Source organism: Buceros rhinoceros, unplaced genomic scaffold (assembly GCF_000710305.1).
Source record: "Buceros rhinoceros silvestris isolate BGI_N320 unplaced genomic scaffold, ASM71030v1 scaffold33391, whole genome shotgun sequence".
Lineage (NCBI taxonomy): Eukaryota > Metazoa > Chordata > Aves > Bucerotiformes > Bucerotidae > Buceros > Buceros rhinoceros.
The window spans coordinates 8,419-27,739 of record NW_010393336.1 but is presented as its reverse complement, the minus strand read 5'-3'; the positions used below and the strand labels follow the sequence as shown (position 1 = coordinate 27,739).

Sequence of the window (19,321 nt, the reverse complement as noted above, 5' to 3'; positions counted from 1 at the left end):
ATTTAGAAGTATCCCACAGGTTTCTTTAGGTCCTGAAGAATCTGGAATAAAAAATTCTCCATCTTGGTAGGAGATATCCTCATCTCTCTTTTGCTGGAGGATAAGGCAGTATTGGGAGAGCTTGTAGCAGGCCCTGAAGTCTGGGTTGTCTCAAAGGATGTTTTGCCAAGCAATGTTAATGAACTTTTTGAACCAGGCTGGCAGTACAGTCTAGCCTTGCTTACTGCATCCAGACAAGTTTCCGGCCACCCTGCTGATCGTCTGAGGTGTTACCCTTCTGGACAGGCACTTGGACTTGACTGTAGTTAGTCATCGTAGCCATGCACCCAAGTTCTTGCAGCTGGTTTGCCCAAGTCCTTTCTGTTTCAAGCCGTTGGCCAAGATGACAGGGATCTTGGCATCACCTCTTGCATGCTGCACTTCTCATTGTACCTGCCGTGTCGATGTGGTGAGGCTGAGTCTGCCGTAATTCACCTTTGCTTCAAGGTCTTGTGAGCTGTTCAGGATGGGTCTGTTCAGGGAGCAGGGAGAGTTTTACAGCCTGCTCTCTGGGTGATGTGCGTAGTCTCAGCTTTCAGCTGGATTCAGCTGGCGATGTGTTGAGTCTTCTTTTCCAGCCTTGCCTATTGCCCCTCTGCAGGAGTGATGAGACTAAATTAGCAATACTGACCCTTGTCAGCCTGTTGTCCTTGAGGGTGGTCCCAGGGAGCACACACACAAGAGTAATTTAGATGTATTTGTCAATTGGTGGGTTTGGGTTGTAGTAACAAATGCAGGTTTGTGCTACTAATGCTGACAAACTGGTTTTCAGTGGCATGTAGTTGGGTGCTTTTCTCCACCAGCACCACTGTCTTTGGGAAGCTTTTCAGTGCTTAACATGTTACGGGAGCCAAAGGAATCCCTGATGCTCACTCACTACCTTGAAAAATAGTAACATGCTCCTGTGCAGCAAAAGGGTTTTGGGGTGGTGTGTTTTTATTTTTGTCTTGCTGTGCATTTTACGTTACATATGGTTTGGCTCTTTGTTCTTCCTGAAATTCCCAAAGTAGGACGTTTCACTGCCTGTTGCTACACTGCAAACTCTTCCCTGAATCGCACCCTTGATGATCACGGTGCAGGTGGGATATGGGAAAGGATGTGTCTTGCCAAATAAACATGGGATGACTTTGCAGGAGGCAGCACATGAGTTTTGTGTATTTTGTTTGCAATCTTTTTCTACCTTTGCCGTTATGGTGGTTAACAGGTAATATTAAGAGCAAATTAGGGCTCCTAGGTGATAGCACTGTGACTATGTCACTGTCACCCATGACTGCTCACAAACTTTGGGTGCTTCAGGGAAATAAATGACATTGTTACGTACTTTGTACTGAAAGACGGTCTTCTGGTATGTAAAGAAACAGCTATTTTATCACAAAGGAATAGTTTCAGTGTCGCTCATGTAAAAATACTGTTCACCAGCAAACACAAAAATCAACTGCATTTGCCACCTTCTTTCAGAAGCAATGCATTTGTGAATTAAATAGAAATACACATCTTCTCAATTTATTTATGAATTTCATTATTTTCTTTTTCTTATAGAAAGAACTGTCTTTTAAAGTCTAGGTGTCTAAACTTACCAGTTGTAAGTACTGTGACCAAAAAACGCTCAACTTGTTTATTAAAGGAGAACATTTATTATTTTAGAATATTTGAATGTCCTGTGGTCACGACAGGGGTCACAGCATGTTTCATGCGTCAGTTGCTGTTGGGTTTTTACACAGACAGGCATTTCTTGGTTCAGTACCAAAGGACACGCTGGCTGGTAGGCACTACCACCTTCTCAGTGTCATGGCCTTCTTGAAAACTGAGGATTGGCATCATCTGCGGCAAATCCATGGTTACTGGGTTGCTTAGTTATATACTGCATTTCAGCTGGAGCTGCAGGCGCCGTCTTAGTGTTTTGTACAATGTCGGGTTGCAAGGGGGTGTATACCAGTATGAAAAATAGACTTGTGTTTGTGAAGAAACATGTGCTGAGGACTGAACTTTGCCCTGCCAAGCCGAAGGAAATTTTCGCTGTGTATTAACAATGGGGTGTTTTTCTCTAGTTCAGAGAGCAGCACGAGCACTGGGGTCTGGCTCCGGGTGGGAGCTGGCTTTCCTTGGTCATGCCTGGAGAGCAGTCATTTGGCAGGAGCCATCCAGCTAGGGGCTGACTGTCACACGAAAGATTTGAGGGGAAGATTTGAATCAGGATCAATCCAGAGACAGTTTGGGTATATAAGTATCCCTTCAGCAGTGGCAGTATCTAAAATGGACACTTTTGCATAATTCCAGTTGCAGCCCTGGGAACACCCCAGTGGCTCTGAGACTGGATGAGAAAAGACACGTCTTGGTGTCTGGGGACCTGTACAGGCACGACTTCCTTTTATTTCAGAAATCAGTAGGTTATTTACTATTTCTGCTGCTAAATAATTTATTCTCTAAATTTACACATTTATTGAGTTACAGTAATAAATTATTGTCTGCCTTTTATTTCACTGTTTGTGGAATGTTAAGGTAATTTCAAGGTTACCACAAACAACAAGGCTTTCTGTTCTGATGGGTACAACTGTCCTGAAACCGTTTGTACGACGCTACTGGACCACTGTGGCAATATCCCCACAAGATGCATGTGGGTACCTAAGAGGAGGAATCACTCAAGATTTTTTTGCCTATTTGACACTGATACTCACAATGTTGGTATGCAAAAGACCTGTTTCTGTGACTGGTGGTTAATGTGCTTTGTGCTGGGTAACTGGTAGTTGCTGGTTTTACAATCTACCGCTTCTGACTCTCCCTTTTATTTCCTGGTTTTGTGTATTTCAGTGGGGAAGTTTTTTTTCTTTAATTGTCAGTGCTAAATGTTTTTTCTTATCTGTGCTTTTCAGTTGAGTCACGTACTTTATGAGAGATACCGTGATTGCTCAGTTTTGGATAGAGGACCTTCTCCCTAAATTGCCAATTCAGTGTCCCTGATATATTATATTGCTGCCTGCGAAGCAGCCGTGAGGTCAAAGTGGCTCAACCGAGTGGTTAGCAGTGGAAGAAAAAAACCTGGGAGGATGGGAAGGAACAGGCCAGAGGTGACTGTGATGGGGAGATGAAGCTAGATGGGGCTGAGCAGTGTGGTGTGGGAGAAAATGCCATCTCCTATCCCCTGAAAAGCCCACCTTGAGATTTAACAAGGGAGCTGGCAGGTGCTGTCCTGGTGTGACCTTACAGCAGAACATTTTTTTGGTCCTGATCGTTTATGTTCTCCCCTTTGCTTGCTTGTGCCCAGATACCTGGGAGGTCCCGTTTGAGGAGATCTCGGAGCTGCAGTGGCTGGGCAGCGGTGCGCAGGGAGCTGTCTTCCTGGGCAAATTCCGGGCGGAGGAGGTGGCCATCAAGAAAGTGAGAGATCAGAACGAAACAGATATCAAGCATTTGCGGAAACTCAAACATCCTAACATCATTGCATTCAAGTAGGTTGTGAAACTTGTTAGAAACTTACTTTTATCTAGGGAAGAACAATTTGCTTATGTATCCTGGCCAAGTTCTTAAAATCTGGGAACTAAGCTGTCTGTGGGACAAAATTGGGTGGTCATCCTTCTCAAACTGTCACACGTTCTTGTGAAAAGAAAGCTGTGGACACCATTCCGGCCCAACACTGCACTTTGCATGCGGTGCACCAAATGTCTGCTGTGAACCCTACAATCTGCAGGTGCAGAAGTTGAAGAAAACCCACCCCTGTGACAAATGAGGTTCCTCCTGTCCAAAGCGTGCAGGAAACATTCCCCTTCCTGTTCAGGAAGGAGAGCTGATAGCAGAGCCTTGCCCAGGCTGAGTAAATAGGTTACTCTCCTGGCCCTTGATTGCCACCTTTGAGGGGTGCTCTGGGACCTTGACTCTACTGATCCTCACTAGCTGTGTGTTTTCTTTGACAGGGGAGTTTGCACTCAAGCCCCATGCTACTGCATTATCATGGAGTACTGTGCACATGGACAGCTCTACGAAGTCCTGCGAGCAGGGCGGAAAGTCACTCCTCGGCTGCTTGTGGATTGGTCCACAGGGATTGCAAGTGGGATGAATTATCTGCACCTTCACAAAATCATCCATCGAGACCTCAAGTCGCCAAAGTGAGTCTCTAGCTACTTAAACATCCCACAGTTGTGGTTGTCTTTTTTTTTTTTTATTTTTTGATTGAGGAATTGCTTCCTCGTCATGAAAGTCACTCCTCGGCTGCTTGTGGATTGGTCCACAGGGATTGCAAGTGGGATGAATTATCTGCACCTTCACAAAATCATCCATCGAGACCTCAAGTCGCCAAAGTGAGTCTCTAGCTACTTAAACATCCCACAGTTGTGGTTGTCTTTTTTTTTTTTTATTTTTTGATTGAGGAATAGCTTCATCGTCATGGCTTGGCTTTGTGAACGAAGATTTGGAAAGGGTTTTCCCCACACTTACTGCAAGCGCGCTCATGGCTGAAAAGGCCAATACAGGGCTTTGCAAATGTGAGCACACCCTTCAGGCCTGCGCGGTGGATTTTTTTAGGTGAGGCACAGCGTGCGCAGAACTGGCTCCACCCTTTACACCTGAGGTTCATCTGCCAGGGCCTAGCAAGCTTGGACGGTGACAGCGAAGTCCTCAGATTGTAGGTTTGGTTAGAGTGTCCTTCTCTTAGATGATGGATGCCTTACAGGGCTAAACGAGCTCCATCTGCCCGGGTTTGGAGTCAGAGTTGTCCTTCTCCTAGGATGGCTGCCCGAAGGCTAGTGAGCCCATCCTGCCCGTGGACACACTTTGTCTGACCCTTCAGCTGAGACCTGTCTGGCTTGGGAGACCCCACCGGAGGCACATGCCACCACCAGCACAGCTCTCAACCTCACAAGGGCACACAAGCTCCTTCCCCACGGCAAGGGGGTGCCCGTGAAAGAGGAGGAATAGTTTAATGTTAGATCAAAAGTCCCCTTGCTACTTTTCCATGTTGACTTGAAACTAATGACAGTGAAACTAAAGAAATTTGTTGGCATTCCCTTCCTGTGCTGCAATTCAATGAGACTGGAAATTTTACCGGTATCTTACACGATAAGTACCAGCCAGGAAGTATTTCTAATGATTTCATTGTGTCTGGTCCATTTTGAAAGTAAGATATTCTGTTGCATTCTGCTTTTTTATTTTTCCTTCTTATTTGTTCTTTTGTTAATTCCTTAGATTTCTGGAAAGTATCTTTCTCCTTTCTCTGTTGCATTCTGATGTTTATCACTTCTTTAGCTTGTGCCATGACTGTGACAGTGCGTTGATACTTTTAGATGGTTTACAGCCCAGTTTAAGGTACAGCTTTAATAAAATTTGGTAGAGTCCCCAGATATAGTGCTTCTTCAGTGACTTGTTAATTTGTGATTTTATCAAGATTGATTTTTGACTTTTAGCGTTTAGAAATGCGTTTGAGGCTGAGAACACAACTGCCCCGAAGAAAGTGAGTGCTTTCACTAGTGAAAAATGCGTAACCTGCAGTTGTGAACAGCATGGCCTCGTCAACTGCTCGTGTTGATTGGAAGGGATTTACTCCCAGTGGCTGTCGCGATACAAGACAAATTGTAAAATGCTGATTTCTTGTTTTGTTTTTTGTTGTTGTTGTGTTTTTCCTTTTCAGTGTTTTAGTTACGCACACAGATGCAGTAAAAATTTCAGATTTTGGTACATCTAAAGAACTCAGTGATAAAAGTACCAAAATGTCTTTTGCGGGAACCGTGGCTTGGATGGCCCCAGAGGTGATACGCAATGAGCCTGTCTCTGAAAAGGTGGATATCTGGGGAGTAGTGTTAATGTTTAAGTATTTTCGCCTTCTGTTTAGCCACTTGGTTTCCCAGCACTCTGTATTCAGCGCTCTTTTTGCATCCTGGGCTTGGCGATCATTTGCTCTGTGGTGGACTATTCCTTTTCTATCTGCCTGGTGCCCTGAACTTTGTTACTGAACCATGGGCTATAGCAGAAATAGAAATGACGTCCATGTGTAAAAGCTGTGTGTCAAGATCAGTACAGACTACCTGTGTCTTGCAGTAAGAAATGCAACAGTTCTTCCCTGTGTCATTATTCAGGCCTGAGCTTTCTTCCACTCCTGGTGTTCAGAACCTGCTCAGCAACTTCTGCAGCCGGAAGTTTTTCACTGCAGCCAGGGTGTTTTTCACTTGCTTTCTACCATCCTCAAGGCCGTACCTGAGCTGTAGGGAGGCCTCTACTCTGCCACCTTGAAGGGTCTGAACCCCTTTTGCTTTCTGCAAACCTAGCTTGGCTGTTTTATGTACAGTCTCAGGATTACAGTCCAGTGAATCTAAGCCCAGATCCAAGGGGGAGGAAACCAGGACACGTTGTTAGAGTTTTGAACCCTTGTTTCCATCCCATGTGAAATGTATTCTGTGTCCACATGAACGCAAGGAAAGGTTCAGATCTCCGTGCTTGATAGGACACACAGCTTTGAAGCTCCTTTGGGCTGCCTGTCTTCAGGGTCCTCAAGGGAACTGCATCTCTGTTTCTGCCTTGTTATTTCTGCATATTAAATGTCAGTACCCAGGACAAATGCCCTTCTTCCTGCTTTCCAGCCAGGATGAATTTTCCTTCTTGTGATTTTTCAGTTTCAAATACTGTCACCTCCCTTACACAGCATGAAGCTGCAGGTCAAAGCCTTGGGTGGTTCAAGGTGAGAGTGGAGTCAGGCAGCAGCCTGCTGCTGGTGTTTTAGCTTGGAGCTGGCTCATGACTTTAAGACAAGATTTCCTGCAAGCAAAGGGAACGTCTTTTAATCTGTGGCGTACAACTCCTTGTGCCCACAGTATTTTGCATGTTCATTTCATGTGGATGTAGCAGGCCATCTGCATAGGCAGCTCTTCTAGGAGGATTTCTTAGGTTGTTCTAGAAAGAAAATAGACTCACTATTTGTCTTCTGAGTTCCTCCCTTTGAATCACAGGTTCATGAGGAGAAATGGCGCTGGATTTCCACCCACAGCTTTCTGTTCTTTAGAGTGGCTTAGGTTCAGGAATATTGTGTGGAACATCATGTCCAATAAAAAACAGCTGCTAGCTCTGCTGAGGATTGTGGGCACTCCTTTACTCCCTTCCTCAGTGACTTAGAGACGTCACTTTGGTGCAGACCTAGAGGTGCCTTTGGTCAAGTTCTTCTTGAGTCTGCTGCAGTGGTGATTGCTGAAACTCCTCCTTGACATCCATTTCTCCCCCAAGATGAGTAAAAGTGAAGCTCAGGAATGCTGACAACAAATGAGAACAGTTCCTAAGCTGCTTATATGTCTGTTCTCTCTCATCTTTAACAGCAAGCTAAAAAAATTTCTATAATCTTATCAGGAGACTTGAAAATCCTTTGTCAGTTTGTAATCATAACAAAGCTGAAACCAGATGGAGTTTCCTGGTAGTTTGTTCAGCCACCTGGATCCCTGCTTTCCTGCAGCCCACAGAGAAGAATTTTGAGGGAAAAAATGTTCAAATTCTGTTGTTTTGGGTTGGTCCCTGCGTCTGTCCATCCCCCCCACCATGATGTGCAGCCAATAGACTTTGAAAGTGCAACATTTTTCATGCGAAGTTTTGTTTCCTGACTGTCGGCTGTTCAGACCCAGGCAGTTCAGATGTTATTCTGTAGTTAATAAAAGCAACCTGATACTAGTACAAGCCAGAAACACACTTCTCACTTTTCACCTCGTTTGGCTTGCCAGTGAGCTTGGCAGGGTTGGTGTCCCACAGATGGATGGGGCATGTGAGTAAGGCGATATGTCTGGGTTTGAAATTGAGAGGGTTATACCTGACCTCGTATGGCAGCCTGGTTGTTAATGTGCAGTAAGAGCAGTGCTGGCCCTCAGCAGCATTTTGTTTACCTGTGTATTGACTGGCTTGATATTTCTTTGGTGTTTTATTGGGTGAAGATTGTAAATAAAACAAATAACTGTTTGCTCTAATAAATTAAGGTTATGGTCCTTACTGATCTTTTTGCTAAGGAAGGGAAGGAAAGCGAGTTTTCTTACTTACATCTTTCAGTTCTTGTAATAGGAGGTTCTTTTCTAGGCAGAGTTCTCTTAATTTTTTCTTTCTTTAGCCCTCCTTTCTTCAGCTCACAAGAAATATCAGAGGAGACTGCATGTATTTTCAGTAGTGACACTTAGCACGTTGCATTTGTTTCTTAATTTCTCTGTTGCAGTAGTTGTAGCACTGAGACTCAGACCTATGAAATTCTTAACTAGGAGTGCACATTAAGGCAGAGGGGAAAAAAGTTAAATGAATTGTAACAAAACCACAAAACTTTTGTTGTGTTGTCTCTGTAAGACACTTTGCGATTCTGTCTGTCCAGTAGTGGATGATCTGTTCTTACCAATAAGAACAGTCTTAGTCTGTCGCAGAAAAGCTAACTTTCCTTTTCGTTTAACAGGAGTGAGATTTAATCTGTGCAGAAACAGTGCTTTCAGGACTTTTGAAATCTCACAAAGAAATAGAAAAGGGCGTGTGAAAACCAGTGTGCTGTGTTGTTCAGCCTGGTGCTGGGGCAGAGGAGGAAGAGTTACCTGGTGTGTGAAATAGCTGCTCTTGGTAGTTATAAACACTGTTGCTCCAACTTGCAGTTTCGGATCAGACATACCTATTTGTCTGTTTTGCCAAATAAAGAGTGTTTATTTTTTTCAAACTCCGTATGTTTCTGTTAAATTGAATTTACACAAAAACTTTTATCCTGATTTATTTCTTCATCAGGTCATTTGGGGTAGTTTTGTGGGAGCTGCTTACAGGAGAGATTCCCTACAAGGACGTGGACTCTTCGGCCATCATTTGGGGAGTGGGCAGTAACAGCCTGCATCTTCCCGTCCCTTCTACCTGCCCAGATGGCTTCAAAATCCTCATGAAGCAGACCTGGTAAGAGCCTGAACCCCGCACTGCACAGACCTGGGGCTGGCTCCCAGCTCTTGGCAGCCTCCCAGTAAAACCAATGAGATCAGAGTCAGGGTGGGAATGTTGAGCCCAGAGCAGAGGGCTCTTAAATACTCTCACACTTGTCATGAGAGCAATAAGTTCTAATGTTTTGGATTCTGCTTCCTTGCGGCAGCACATCAGGACCCAGAAAGATGTTTGCTGGTTAGAGAAGGTAGGAAGAAACCTGTCTGGTTTGCTGGGTGGATGGGGCAGGAGAGGGAGTGGGCAGACACTGTTGAGATGGGCTAGTGAGGGGAAAGGAGCTGAACAGGAGAGAAGTGGGGGAGTAGATTTTGATAGGAGCCCCAGCAGCGTGACCGTTACCTAGGAGTTGCTTGTCCAGTATGAATCAGGAGCAGGCAACATCAAGGTCATCTTCAGCAGCCTTCATAGAGGTGGTTGCTTTGTTGTAGCAAAGTAGGTGATAAAGGGAGCTCTGCTGGAAAGAAAGTAGGGGTAAAATTTCCCGAGGGTGGCTCCAGGGTGAAAGGAAATGATTTTTTCACTCTGAAACACCCTTGTAAGTAGCTGGCTTTTGAACTAGACAAAGAGAAATGCAAGCTTTCTGTGAAAGCAGGATTTTACACGTATAGATAGGGAAAATACTTTCAGTTTCCTCCACGTGCCAGATTAGAGTTGAAATTCTTTACCTTGCATTATGCATTAATGCTTTGTCTTTGTAATAGCATCTTGACACAGAGTGTAAGTGGCCTTCCAGCATTTTCCCACTCCGTGAGTTCCACCAGCCATCCCCTTGATGGCGCAAAGGGAGAGACAGGCCAGAGCACGTATGGATCTTTCCAAGGGGCTGTTTAGCCCCCGACCCTGAGCTGCAGCAGGCAGTCCTGTGGCAGTGTCTGTGCTGAGTCCTGCCCTGTCTGGCTGTGCTTCTGCGCATGGCTGCAGAAGGCAGGAAGCAGTTTGTGCAGCTCTGAACACCGTGTACGTACTCTTACATCCCCACCTAGTGGAAGTAGGCGTTTTGTAGGGGAGAGGCAGCTAAAGGAGGTGTTCCTTGTCCTGAGCACTGAGTCTATGCAGTTAGACTGGTGGGTTCAGTCCTGAAGCTCAAGTGCTGGTATCTTTTCTCAAAGACACAAATGGTTTTGTACTTGAATGGGATCTTACAGGCATGCTTAGTGCGTAGTACAGGGTAGGCTCTGGCATCTCCTATGCGGCCACATGGATATATTTGGTGTTCATAGATACCCTGTTTTTTTGAACGTCAGTTCTCGTTTCTGCTAGATTGAGTATTCTCATTATAAAATTTGGAAATTAATAGAATAATGAACTGAGATCTGTTTCTTCTCGACAAAGACGTTAGGAACAGTTGCAGTTTGTATCTTTCACTTCATAATCACGTTTTTGTATTTCAAATGGTTTTCATTTCTTCTGTTTCTTCAGAATAGATCATCACAATCCAAAAACTGAATACAAAACAACTCTAGCACAATAAACTTATATTCAGCAAAAGAGAAAACCAGAAAAGCTCCTTTGCTCTAATCTTTCAGCTAAACAATTTAGAGAATATGTTCTAGTGAGAAATCCTTTTAGAAGGGGAGGAGAAGCTAGCAGTGTTCACTTTGTCTCATGCTTGGGTGTTTGTCTATTTTGCTTCAGGCAGAGCAAGCCCCGGAATCGTCCCTCCTTCCGGCAGACACTGATGCACCTGGATATTGCATCTGCTGATGTGCTGGCTACTCCTCAGGAAACCTATTTCAAATCACAGGTAACTGGAGAATGGCTGTAGCCCATGAGTACTAGAGTTAGCTCCAAGGATCTGATTTTGGAGGCTGCATTGAGTACAGCAAAACTCTGGATCAGTGATTTCAGTTTGAGTCCTGGGCAGAAGCAGACTGCTGGGTGTTTTAAAATCATTTACCCAAGCTTTCACAAAGACATCTGCCGACCTTAGAAACTCAGCGTTGTCTCATTCACTCCTCCCTGAGACTGCTGACTTGAGATGTTCTGCTCACAGCTGTTCTCCCAGTACTCTCGTACTGGAGACCGCAGGACTGCTGAGAGCATTTATAGTGACGATGTACCCAGCCAGTGGGACAAAGAGCTGTTACAAGGCAGCAAAAGGACTCTGGGACTTTCATGAGAATGAAACCTGGCCTCCAGTGCAGAGGCTCTATACAGCGTTGGGCCGTATGTGAGGAAGTGGGTGCGTTTATTAAAGCTGCAAGAACCGTGGCTTGAAGCAGATAGTTAGTATAGCCCTAGTGACAGTCATCACTGTCATAAATATAGGTTTTCAAATCATAAGCCTTTCTGTTTACTTAAAATGCCAAAAGGGAAGAAAATGTTGTCTTAGGATAAAAAAAAGCTTTAGGAATTCTTAAAAATATTTTTTAGAAAATGCAGATAGGTTTTAAATGATTTAATCAAAGCATAAAATTAGAAATACCATTTGAAAATGTTGAAATTAAACATGCTGAAATGCTGTTACCAAAATAACTCAGCTAACAGGAATATGTTTTCAACCCAAGCCTGTAATTTTCTACAGACACAAAGAATGTTGCCCAAGAGTTTTTCTTGCATGCAACCAGGGATTCCAGTCCTTTGTAAAAACCTGAAAATAAATTGCTTCTCTAGGCTGAATGGAGAGAAGAGGTGAAGAAACACTTTGAGAAAATTAAAAGTGAAGGAACTTGTATCCACCGGCTAGATGAAGAATTGATTCGTCGTCGAAGAGAAGAGCTGAGGTCTGTGAACAGTTTTATGTTTACTGCTCACTTTTCCCTTCCAGGCCTCTCTTCTCCAGCTAAATGAGCCCAGCTCCCTCAGCTGCTCTTCAGAGGGCGTGTGCTTCAGCCCCTGACTCCAGCCCCCTGTCCTCATGCCTCTCTTGTACTGAGGACTCGGGACCAGACTCCTGGTGGCATAAATTTGGGCAACCTAAATTCCTCATAAGTCCAGAAACTGGAGTTCTCACAGGCATGCCCTATGCCTGCTTGGCTGAGGGAAAGCTGCAGAGAGAGTGGAAACTGTCCCTTCTCTTGAGTGGTCAGAACAGTTTGCTGCAAGCAAGAGAGTCAAAGGTGTGTGTGTGTGTTTACCAGGGAATGTTTCTGCCTGCGTTTTGGTGTATGTGATAACAGCACTGAAGCAGGTACATCCATCTGCCCTGATACTTACTTTGGATGAAGTTATTTCTGGAGAAGTGAACACACTCCCAGCCCACTGGGAGCCAACACACTATCAACCCACTGAAATTCATTTTGAATGTTAGATCAACCTAGAAATGAAAGCAGAATGTTTATTTAATAAAGAAAAGTGTTATCTTCTGTGATACAAATTTGCAAATACAGTTATGACAGCAAGGAGCAGTTCTGTGCCAAACCTGAGAAATCAAAGAAAACCTTGTTCAGCCAGTTTGATGTAGTTATTGATCAGTGCTCCCTAGCCCTAGGGAGCTTTTGATGGTCGCATCTTTCAGCTGTAGTTCAAGATCAAGTCTTCTGCAACTATGCTGTAGCTGTAGGGGCATACTGCTTTTTGTGAAATACAGACAGATGATGACGTCTTTCTCTGTTTCTTTTGAAGTTGACTTAGCCCCTTTTCTGTGCAAACAGGATGATCGGGGCTTGGCCAAAGCACTGTGGATGCATGCGAGGCATTTGCAGCTTCTGTAGTGAGAAGTGCTGCCGCTCTTTCAAGGCTGTTAAACCCTTTCTAAGTCATATAATGATTCATTGTTGTATCAAACTCTTAATCCTCATTCACTGTTAGCTGTACCTGGAGTTCAGTGCAATACAGTTTGCAAATTTGACTTTTAGGAGGCCTTTTCTTAAAGCACCTGTACTTTTCCTTATTCTGCTGTCTTGGTCCATGAGACATGAGATTGTGGAATAGTAACTCCTCTGTTTTTCAGACATGCATTGGATATCCGCGAACACTATGAGAGGAAGCTGGAGCGAGCCAATAACTTATATATGGAGCTCAGCGCTATTATGCTGCAGCTGGAGGTCCGTGAGAAGGAGCTCATAAAGTATGTATCTCTGGGCATAATGGCATGGCATGTGGCAATATGCATACGGGAGGGAAAAAAAACCCACAGTACTTCATTTCTAAACTGCCTAGTGGTACTTGTAGATTTAGTGTTGCCTGACAAAATTTCAGGGTAAAGAAAGTGCCGGCAAGCGGAGAGGCTCCTTAAGAGCAGATTACTGCAGACCACTTAGTGCACATATCTTTAGCCAGCGTTTACTGACTGGTGGAAAGGCACCTTTCCCATTCAGTATTGGCATCCTTTGGCCCCTTTGTAAAAAGAAGAGCAGTGTTGTTTCTGGACTGTGCACCAGGGCCCTGTTCCAACTGCCTGATCTCTGCTTAGAGAATTTAGAAAATGACTATGTCCTTTTCGAGAACAGCATGTTGTGTTGCCCCCAGCCATGGTTGAGAAACAGGCACACAGTGTGCTCACAGTGGAGCTGTGTTTCTCTCCAGCAGGAGCTGTAGTTGGATAAAGAGACAACTGATCTGGTTCGGGTTTTGTTTTCTTCCCCAATGTTTCAGGAGGGAGCAAGCAGTGGAAAAGAAATACCCTGGGACTTACAAACGCCATCCAGTCAGACCAATAATCCACCCCAATACAGTGGAGAAGCTGATGAAGAGGAAAGGAGTCTCCCATAAACCCAGCAACCAGACTAAACGGTAAGAAGTAATAACCTAGTTCTGGATCAGGAACCAGCAGTAGACAACCACTGAGATGAGCAGGCACCTTTTCTCCCTTTGAATCTTAAGACCGCACAGGACAAGCCAAAGGGGTGTTCACTCTTGGGCCTGGTCAGATCCTCAGAACCACAATTGTTTAGCTACCTTAAGGTAAAAGGGATGAATCCTGTAATCCCTTCTACATGGGCAGCAATCTGGAACCGTTTGGTCCATATGATTTTTTTGCAGGTGATGGTGCTTTGACAGGAGGTATCTAATGTGTGTCTCACATTCCTAAATGTCCAAGCAAAGAGCAGCTAGATCATCTTTGACTTGAGTGGTAATAAGCAGGGTGAAGAATTGTGGAAGTCAACCAGTCTTCAGGGAATATGGATTCATTACTGAGGAATTAAATTGGGTTTTGAGATTTGGGAATTCATGCTGTCCTTTCAGCTGTTTCTCTTCTGCCTGATTTTCAGAAAGTGAAATATGTTTGGGTGTTGGTTTTTTTTCTTTCAGGGGAGCTCTCTATTTTATTATTCCCTTTTCTGGGATTTCCAGGAGTTAGAGACTCCTGATTAACAATGACTAATTGCTTCTGAATTAATATTCACGCAGGCTTCTGAAATGAGCAGGCTGATAACCATCAGCAGATTGGGACCCTATTGTGCTGAGCATTGTATATGCACATAATAAGAGACATGCCCTACACCAAGGTCTTTGGAGGGAGCTATTTTGAGAGCAGAACACCAAAATAAGAGCGGAAAAAGGAGAGTATGTGGCAGTTACTGGAAAAGCAGTGTAGAACATGATGGGCTGAACAGAAAGAACATTGAGTGGAGAGGATCAAAGGAATCTAAATGCAGAACTCAAACAGCTGAAGCGGGGAGAAGCTGATAGGTTTTAGAGAGGAGAGTGTGCTTATGGCTACAGCTGCCTCTTCATCCTGGTTCTGAGCTGATGTAATTTCTTAGTTTGTGGTTTACTATGTAACTTCTGCTGACTGTCTCTCAGGCCAGATCTACTGAAGTCAGAGGGCATACCCAGCACAGAAGCAGCATCCAATGGCTCACCAGTCTCAGGAAGTCCTAAAATGTCAACGCTGAGTGGCAAAAGCCGCTACCGCAGTAAGCCGCGTCACCGCCGAGGGAACAGCAAAGGCAGCTACAATGATTTTGCAGGGATCTTGAAAAACCAGCCAGTACAAGATGATGCAACCCCACCTCCACCTCATAATCATTCTCATCACCCCAGCCTACAACAGCAATCTGGCCACAGCCATGGCCATCATTCACGGCTTCACGCTCATGGACAAGATATTGCCAACTGCGCAAACAACTTAAGGTACTTTGGCCCTGCAGCAGCGCTGCGGAGCCCTCTCAGTAACCATGCGCAAAGGCGAATGTCTGGTTCCAGCCCTGATCTCATCTCCGCCGCCATGGAAGCAGATTGCCGAAGGAATCTAGAGAGCAAAGAAAGCAAAGCTGATCATTGGGAGTGTTGCAAAACAGATCCATATAATTCCTGTCTTCAGTGCAGGGAAGAGGACAGTGGCCAGGTACAGATGTCATCTGCTGAAACAGGGATGAGCCATTCTCAGTCACCAACATCTGTTTCCCTCTACGAAAGCGCACAGTTCATTGAGAAGATGGAGGAAGAGGGCTTCAGCAACCCTAAGTCAGCGTCTGCCCTAGGCACTCCGCAGCACATGGCTTCCTCAGTCCTGCCTTGCAAAGCAAGACCCCTTCAGAAGGTAAGGACAAAGTATAGTGATTTGAAAGAAACCACAAAGCTTGCTCCTCTTTTCCCTCTCCGCCAAAGGAAGGTGTGTAGCACAGGCTAGTGTTTGGGTATAGGACAGTAGCAAAGCCGTGTTTCCCACACACATACCAGTAGAGTTACGTGTACAACTTTGAAATAAAGAAATCAGGCCTGTGTTTTATGCTCTGGACATAATTTTAAAGTCAATTTTGTTGAGAAGTGCTGTAGACTTATGGGAGCATACAACTAATAACGGGGGTTGTCAAATGTAGTTTCGATAGGGCCTAGTTCTGTTGCTTGCAGTTTAGCCAGTTTTTGTTTGAGCCAAAATTTGGTCTACTGAGTTTTTGTTGTTGAAACAGTCTCAAAATGTTTTCAAGCCTTTCTCAAAACAAAGTAAATGCATTCTTTTGGTGATATTAAATAGGATGTAACGGTTTCACTGAGAATCTGTAGCACTGCTGTGCCTCAACAGAAATTCAACGTTTGTCATGATCCCTTGACTGTCCCCCTTGACTGAAGGTCATAGTTCTCATGTACTTCTGAAGGTTTTGCAAGATTAAAAAAGATGTTACAGCACAGTTGTACGGAAACAGTTCTTCATTCCTCCTGCTTCCATCTGGGTGGTGAGAGAAGTGGGAACCAACCTGAGTGGACTTCAAAGAGCAGGAAAACGGGGCCTGGTTGGAAAAGTGAAGAAAAAGAGGATGAGTGTCGGACCAAGACTGTGGTTCATGCCCAGAGTGAAGGGAGGAGGACCTTGTATTACAGGGGGATGGCGTGAGATAGAGGCTGAGTTTGAATGAGGGGTTGGCAGGTTGGATAGGATAGAAGGAGGCTGTAAAAAACCCAAGATTGTGGGGGGTGGATTTGCACAGGAGAAGGATAATAAAAGGCTCTGTGTTCACTGAGGGAGAGAAGGGAACAAAACTCAAGTTTTCCTACTTGGTGAAACCCACCAGCAAAAGCTGTGTCATCCCCTATCCTGCTCTGTGATGGGATCGTGTAGAAAAGGGTTGAAGTTGTAAAGCCAAGAGTGCCAGATCAGCTCAATAATTGATGTGAATTTCAGTATGACACTAATTACTTGATTTGCTTCTGTAAAAATCCGGAACGTTATGTACTCAGTGCCTGCTAAAGTACTCCAGTGTATTTCAAAGTCAATCACTCCAAATTCAGAAATGGCAGCATTAAGACTGCCTGAAATAATCTCCTGATAAGATGATGTCTGAGTCAGTTTTCACTGATACACAGGTTATTTTCTTGTCTAGATTGTTGCAGCCATGGACACAGTGCCTTTGTCCTGGAGGACCAAGGGGCAGCCATGTAGTTGCATGTTGGTTCTTTCACAAATGTGAAACCGTTCTTGTCCTTGTCTTCTGCCAGAGTGGTGATGACTCTTCAGAAGAGGAAGAGGGTGAAGTAGACAGTGAAGTGGAATTTCCTCGTAGACAAAGGTAAAAGGTGAATTCACTCTAATCTCTCTTTGGTGGGACAAAACTCAGGAGAACTGTCTGTCATAGCAGCTGCACGCCAGCATTGAAACTGTGGAAGTTACTGGCAAATGAAGAGAATAGCATTCGGTGCATCCCATCTACCTTCAGTTGATCCCTCGTGTTCACTCACTGTTTTCGGCCTGTTCTAGCATAGCTTTTCTGCTGCTGGCTGTTCGTAGCACAGCTTAATCACACTTGATATTATTCAACCTATAAAAATAAGGTGCTGCAACTGTTTCACCAGAATCAGACTTACTGGATGTTGGGACTCTTTGTGGACTCTCTCAAACGTTGTGCGTTAACTGTTACTGCAGTGGGGCAGACTCCAGCTGCGACTTTGGAGTTGGATTGAAATGGGATTGAAGAGCTAAGTGACAACACGGCAGGTCAAATTTGATGGTGGTGCCTGTAAAATAAGACTTGAGGGAGCATTAGAGGAAACAGCCTTAAGTTGTGCCAGGGGAGATCTAGATTAGATATCAAGAAAAACTTCTTTACAAAGAGGGTCATTAAGCATTGGAACAGGCTGCCCAGGCAGGTGGTGGAGTCCCCATCCCTGGAGGTGTTCAGAAGCCGTGTGGATGTGGTGCTGAGGGACATGGTTTAGGGACCCTGGCAGTGCGGGGTGAATGGTTGGACTTGGCGATCTTAAAGGTCTCTTCCAGCCAGATGATTCTGTGATTCCTAGCTAGGCCTAAGGACTTCACAGTCCTGTGCTCAGGAAAGAGATTGTGGAATTCGTACTGTAGCTTTATGAAAGCTGCTTCTTAAAGTGCAAAAGTGGTCCATGGACAAATAGGTTAAAGGTTGTTAGAAAGGGAGCAGAGAAGAAAATAAAAGCTTGTCGGCTGTTCTATAGAGCACACCTGCAGCTTGAATCCTAAATGCCGCCTTCATTGCCTCAGCTGAAAGACCATGGTAGAATTTGAAAAGGTACTGAGAAGCGTGACAGGAATGGTTAGAGATGGTTTTCGTAGAAGAGATTAAATCCTTGAGAATTCTTTAGTCTAGTTAGAGGAGAAGCAATACTGGAGGTGCGTGAAATTGTGAGTTATGTGGAGAAAATAGAGAAGGAATGATCACTCACATTCGTGTTAGCTAGGACACCTAGTGAAGCAAGCGGAGAGTTTAAAGTGAACAAGGAAGTGCTTTTTCCACCCAAAACACTTTCAGATGTGGAGCTCCTTGTCAAGATATGACTTGTTTATGTTTTGATTTCCACAGTGTAAGTGTTAATGTATGGAGTATAGATGCATCAGTGGCTGTTGAGCAGTGTTATCCAGGTTTGATCTTCAGCTCAGAAGTCTGATTTGCTGAATGGTGCAAACCAGGAAGACATGCCAGGAGAAAGCAGGCTCTGTCTGCACACCCTGTTCTCATACTTTTCCCAGATTATTTCTTCTTGCATTGGGTTGGAGACAGAACGCTGGGCTAGATTAATTTTCTGATTCATACAGTTCTCGTGCAATTATTTCTTCTGCGATTTACTAACTTGGAAGACAAATTGCCTTTCCTGAATTCAGTGTGATGACCTGTTGTGGGTCTCCTGGCATGTTCCGATATTTTGTACCATTACTGTTAAATTTTGGCATGAGGTGATTTCCACATTTGAGTAACTGTGAGCTTATTTTTTGAGCATACGTACCTAAATTCTAGCCTGGCTGTTGGGACTGCGACCAGGTGGTGCAGATATTCCCAGCTGAATTACCTTGAAACCTACAGTATGGCCTTTCTTTGGGGGGAAAAAAAGGACTGTTTAAACAAAAATATGTTCCAGGGCACATCAGCTAGTATGAATATGTAGCAGACAAGACCAGAAAAGAACAGATGAATTTAAAAGATGCAGATCTTGAACTAAATCATTCAAAAGATGGTAGATTTCCATAGCTCCAAGATGTGAAAGGCGGCCCAACACTTCGCAGAGCTTTTGCTGCCAGCCTTGCATATCAGTTATGACTCAGCTGGAGATGTGTTCTTAGGGTGGGAAGAGGCTCTTGGAGAGTTGATGTAAAGCCTTTTCTAGGGATAGGACCTGTTTTGCTCAAAGACATTTTTAGGAGGACTAAGCCCTTAACCCAGCGTGGAGAAGCCACCAGGCAGTATCGTGTGCACTGTGCCTGAGAGAGATCTGCTGGGGAGAATAGGACGGAGTGGCCTGGGCTACCTGTTGCAGTGAGTTGTGCTGAAGATGTTGGTTAAAAGTACAGGTGCAGAAGTCTTCTCTGCATTGTCCACTTCAGAAAGGAACGTGAGAGGTTTGCTGGGGAATGTGTGTAAAGATGGAGCAGCCAGTCTGCATTCACTGCACTACTAATGCCGAGAGAGTTTTGATTGTGATATATGTCTCGAAAGAAAGCTGCCTGGTACCCTTGCTGCATGCCAGAAACAGAGTTCCTTGTGTTTGAGCTGTAACGCTGTGCTGGCTTGCCAGCTCCTTCCTG

The 19,321-nt window shown here is 44.5% G+C and overlaps 1 protein-coding gene across 1 annotated transcript in view; it reads left to right on the top strand.

Annotated features, from left to right (window-relative positions):
• MAP3K13 (mitogen-activated protein kinase kinase kinase 13) overlaps positions 1 to 19,321 on the top strand; it is a 38,174-nt gene that overhangs the window by 17,173 nt on the left and 1,680 nt on the right. Inside the window, exons 3-12 of the mRNA XM_010144806.1 lie at positions 3,302 to 3,485; positions 3,948 to 4,139; positions 5,657 to 5,824; positions 8,749 to 8,907; positions 10,585 to 10,693; positions 11,563 to 11,672; positions 12,842 to 12,958; positions 13,486 to 13,623; positions 14,638 to 15,376; positions 16,771 to 16,841. Coding sequence (XP_010143108.1) covers positions 3,302 to 3,485; positions 3,948 to 4,139; positions 5,657 to 5,824; positions 8,749 to 8,907; positions 10,585 to 10,693; positions 11,563 to 11,672; positions 12,842 to 12,958; positions 13,486 to 13,623; positions 14,638 to 15,376; positions 16,771 to 16,841 — 1,987 coding nt within the window. The remainder of the gene's footprint in view (positions 1 to 3,301; positions 3,486 to 3,947; positions 4,140 to 5,656; positions 5,825 to 8,748; positions 8,908 to 10,584; positions 10,694 to 11,562; positions 11,673 to 12,841; positions 12,959 to 13,485; positions 13,624 to 14,637; positions 15,377 to 16,770; positions 16,842 to 19,321) is intronic.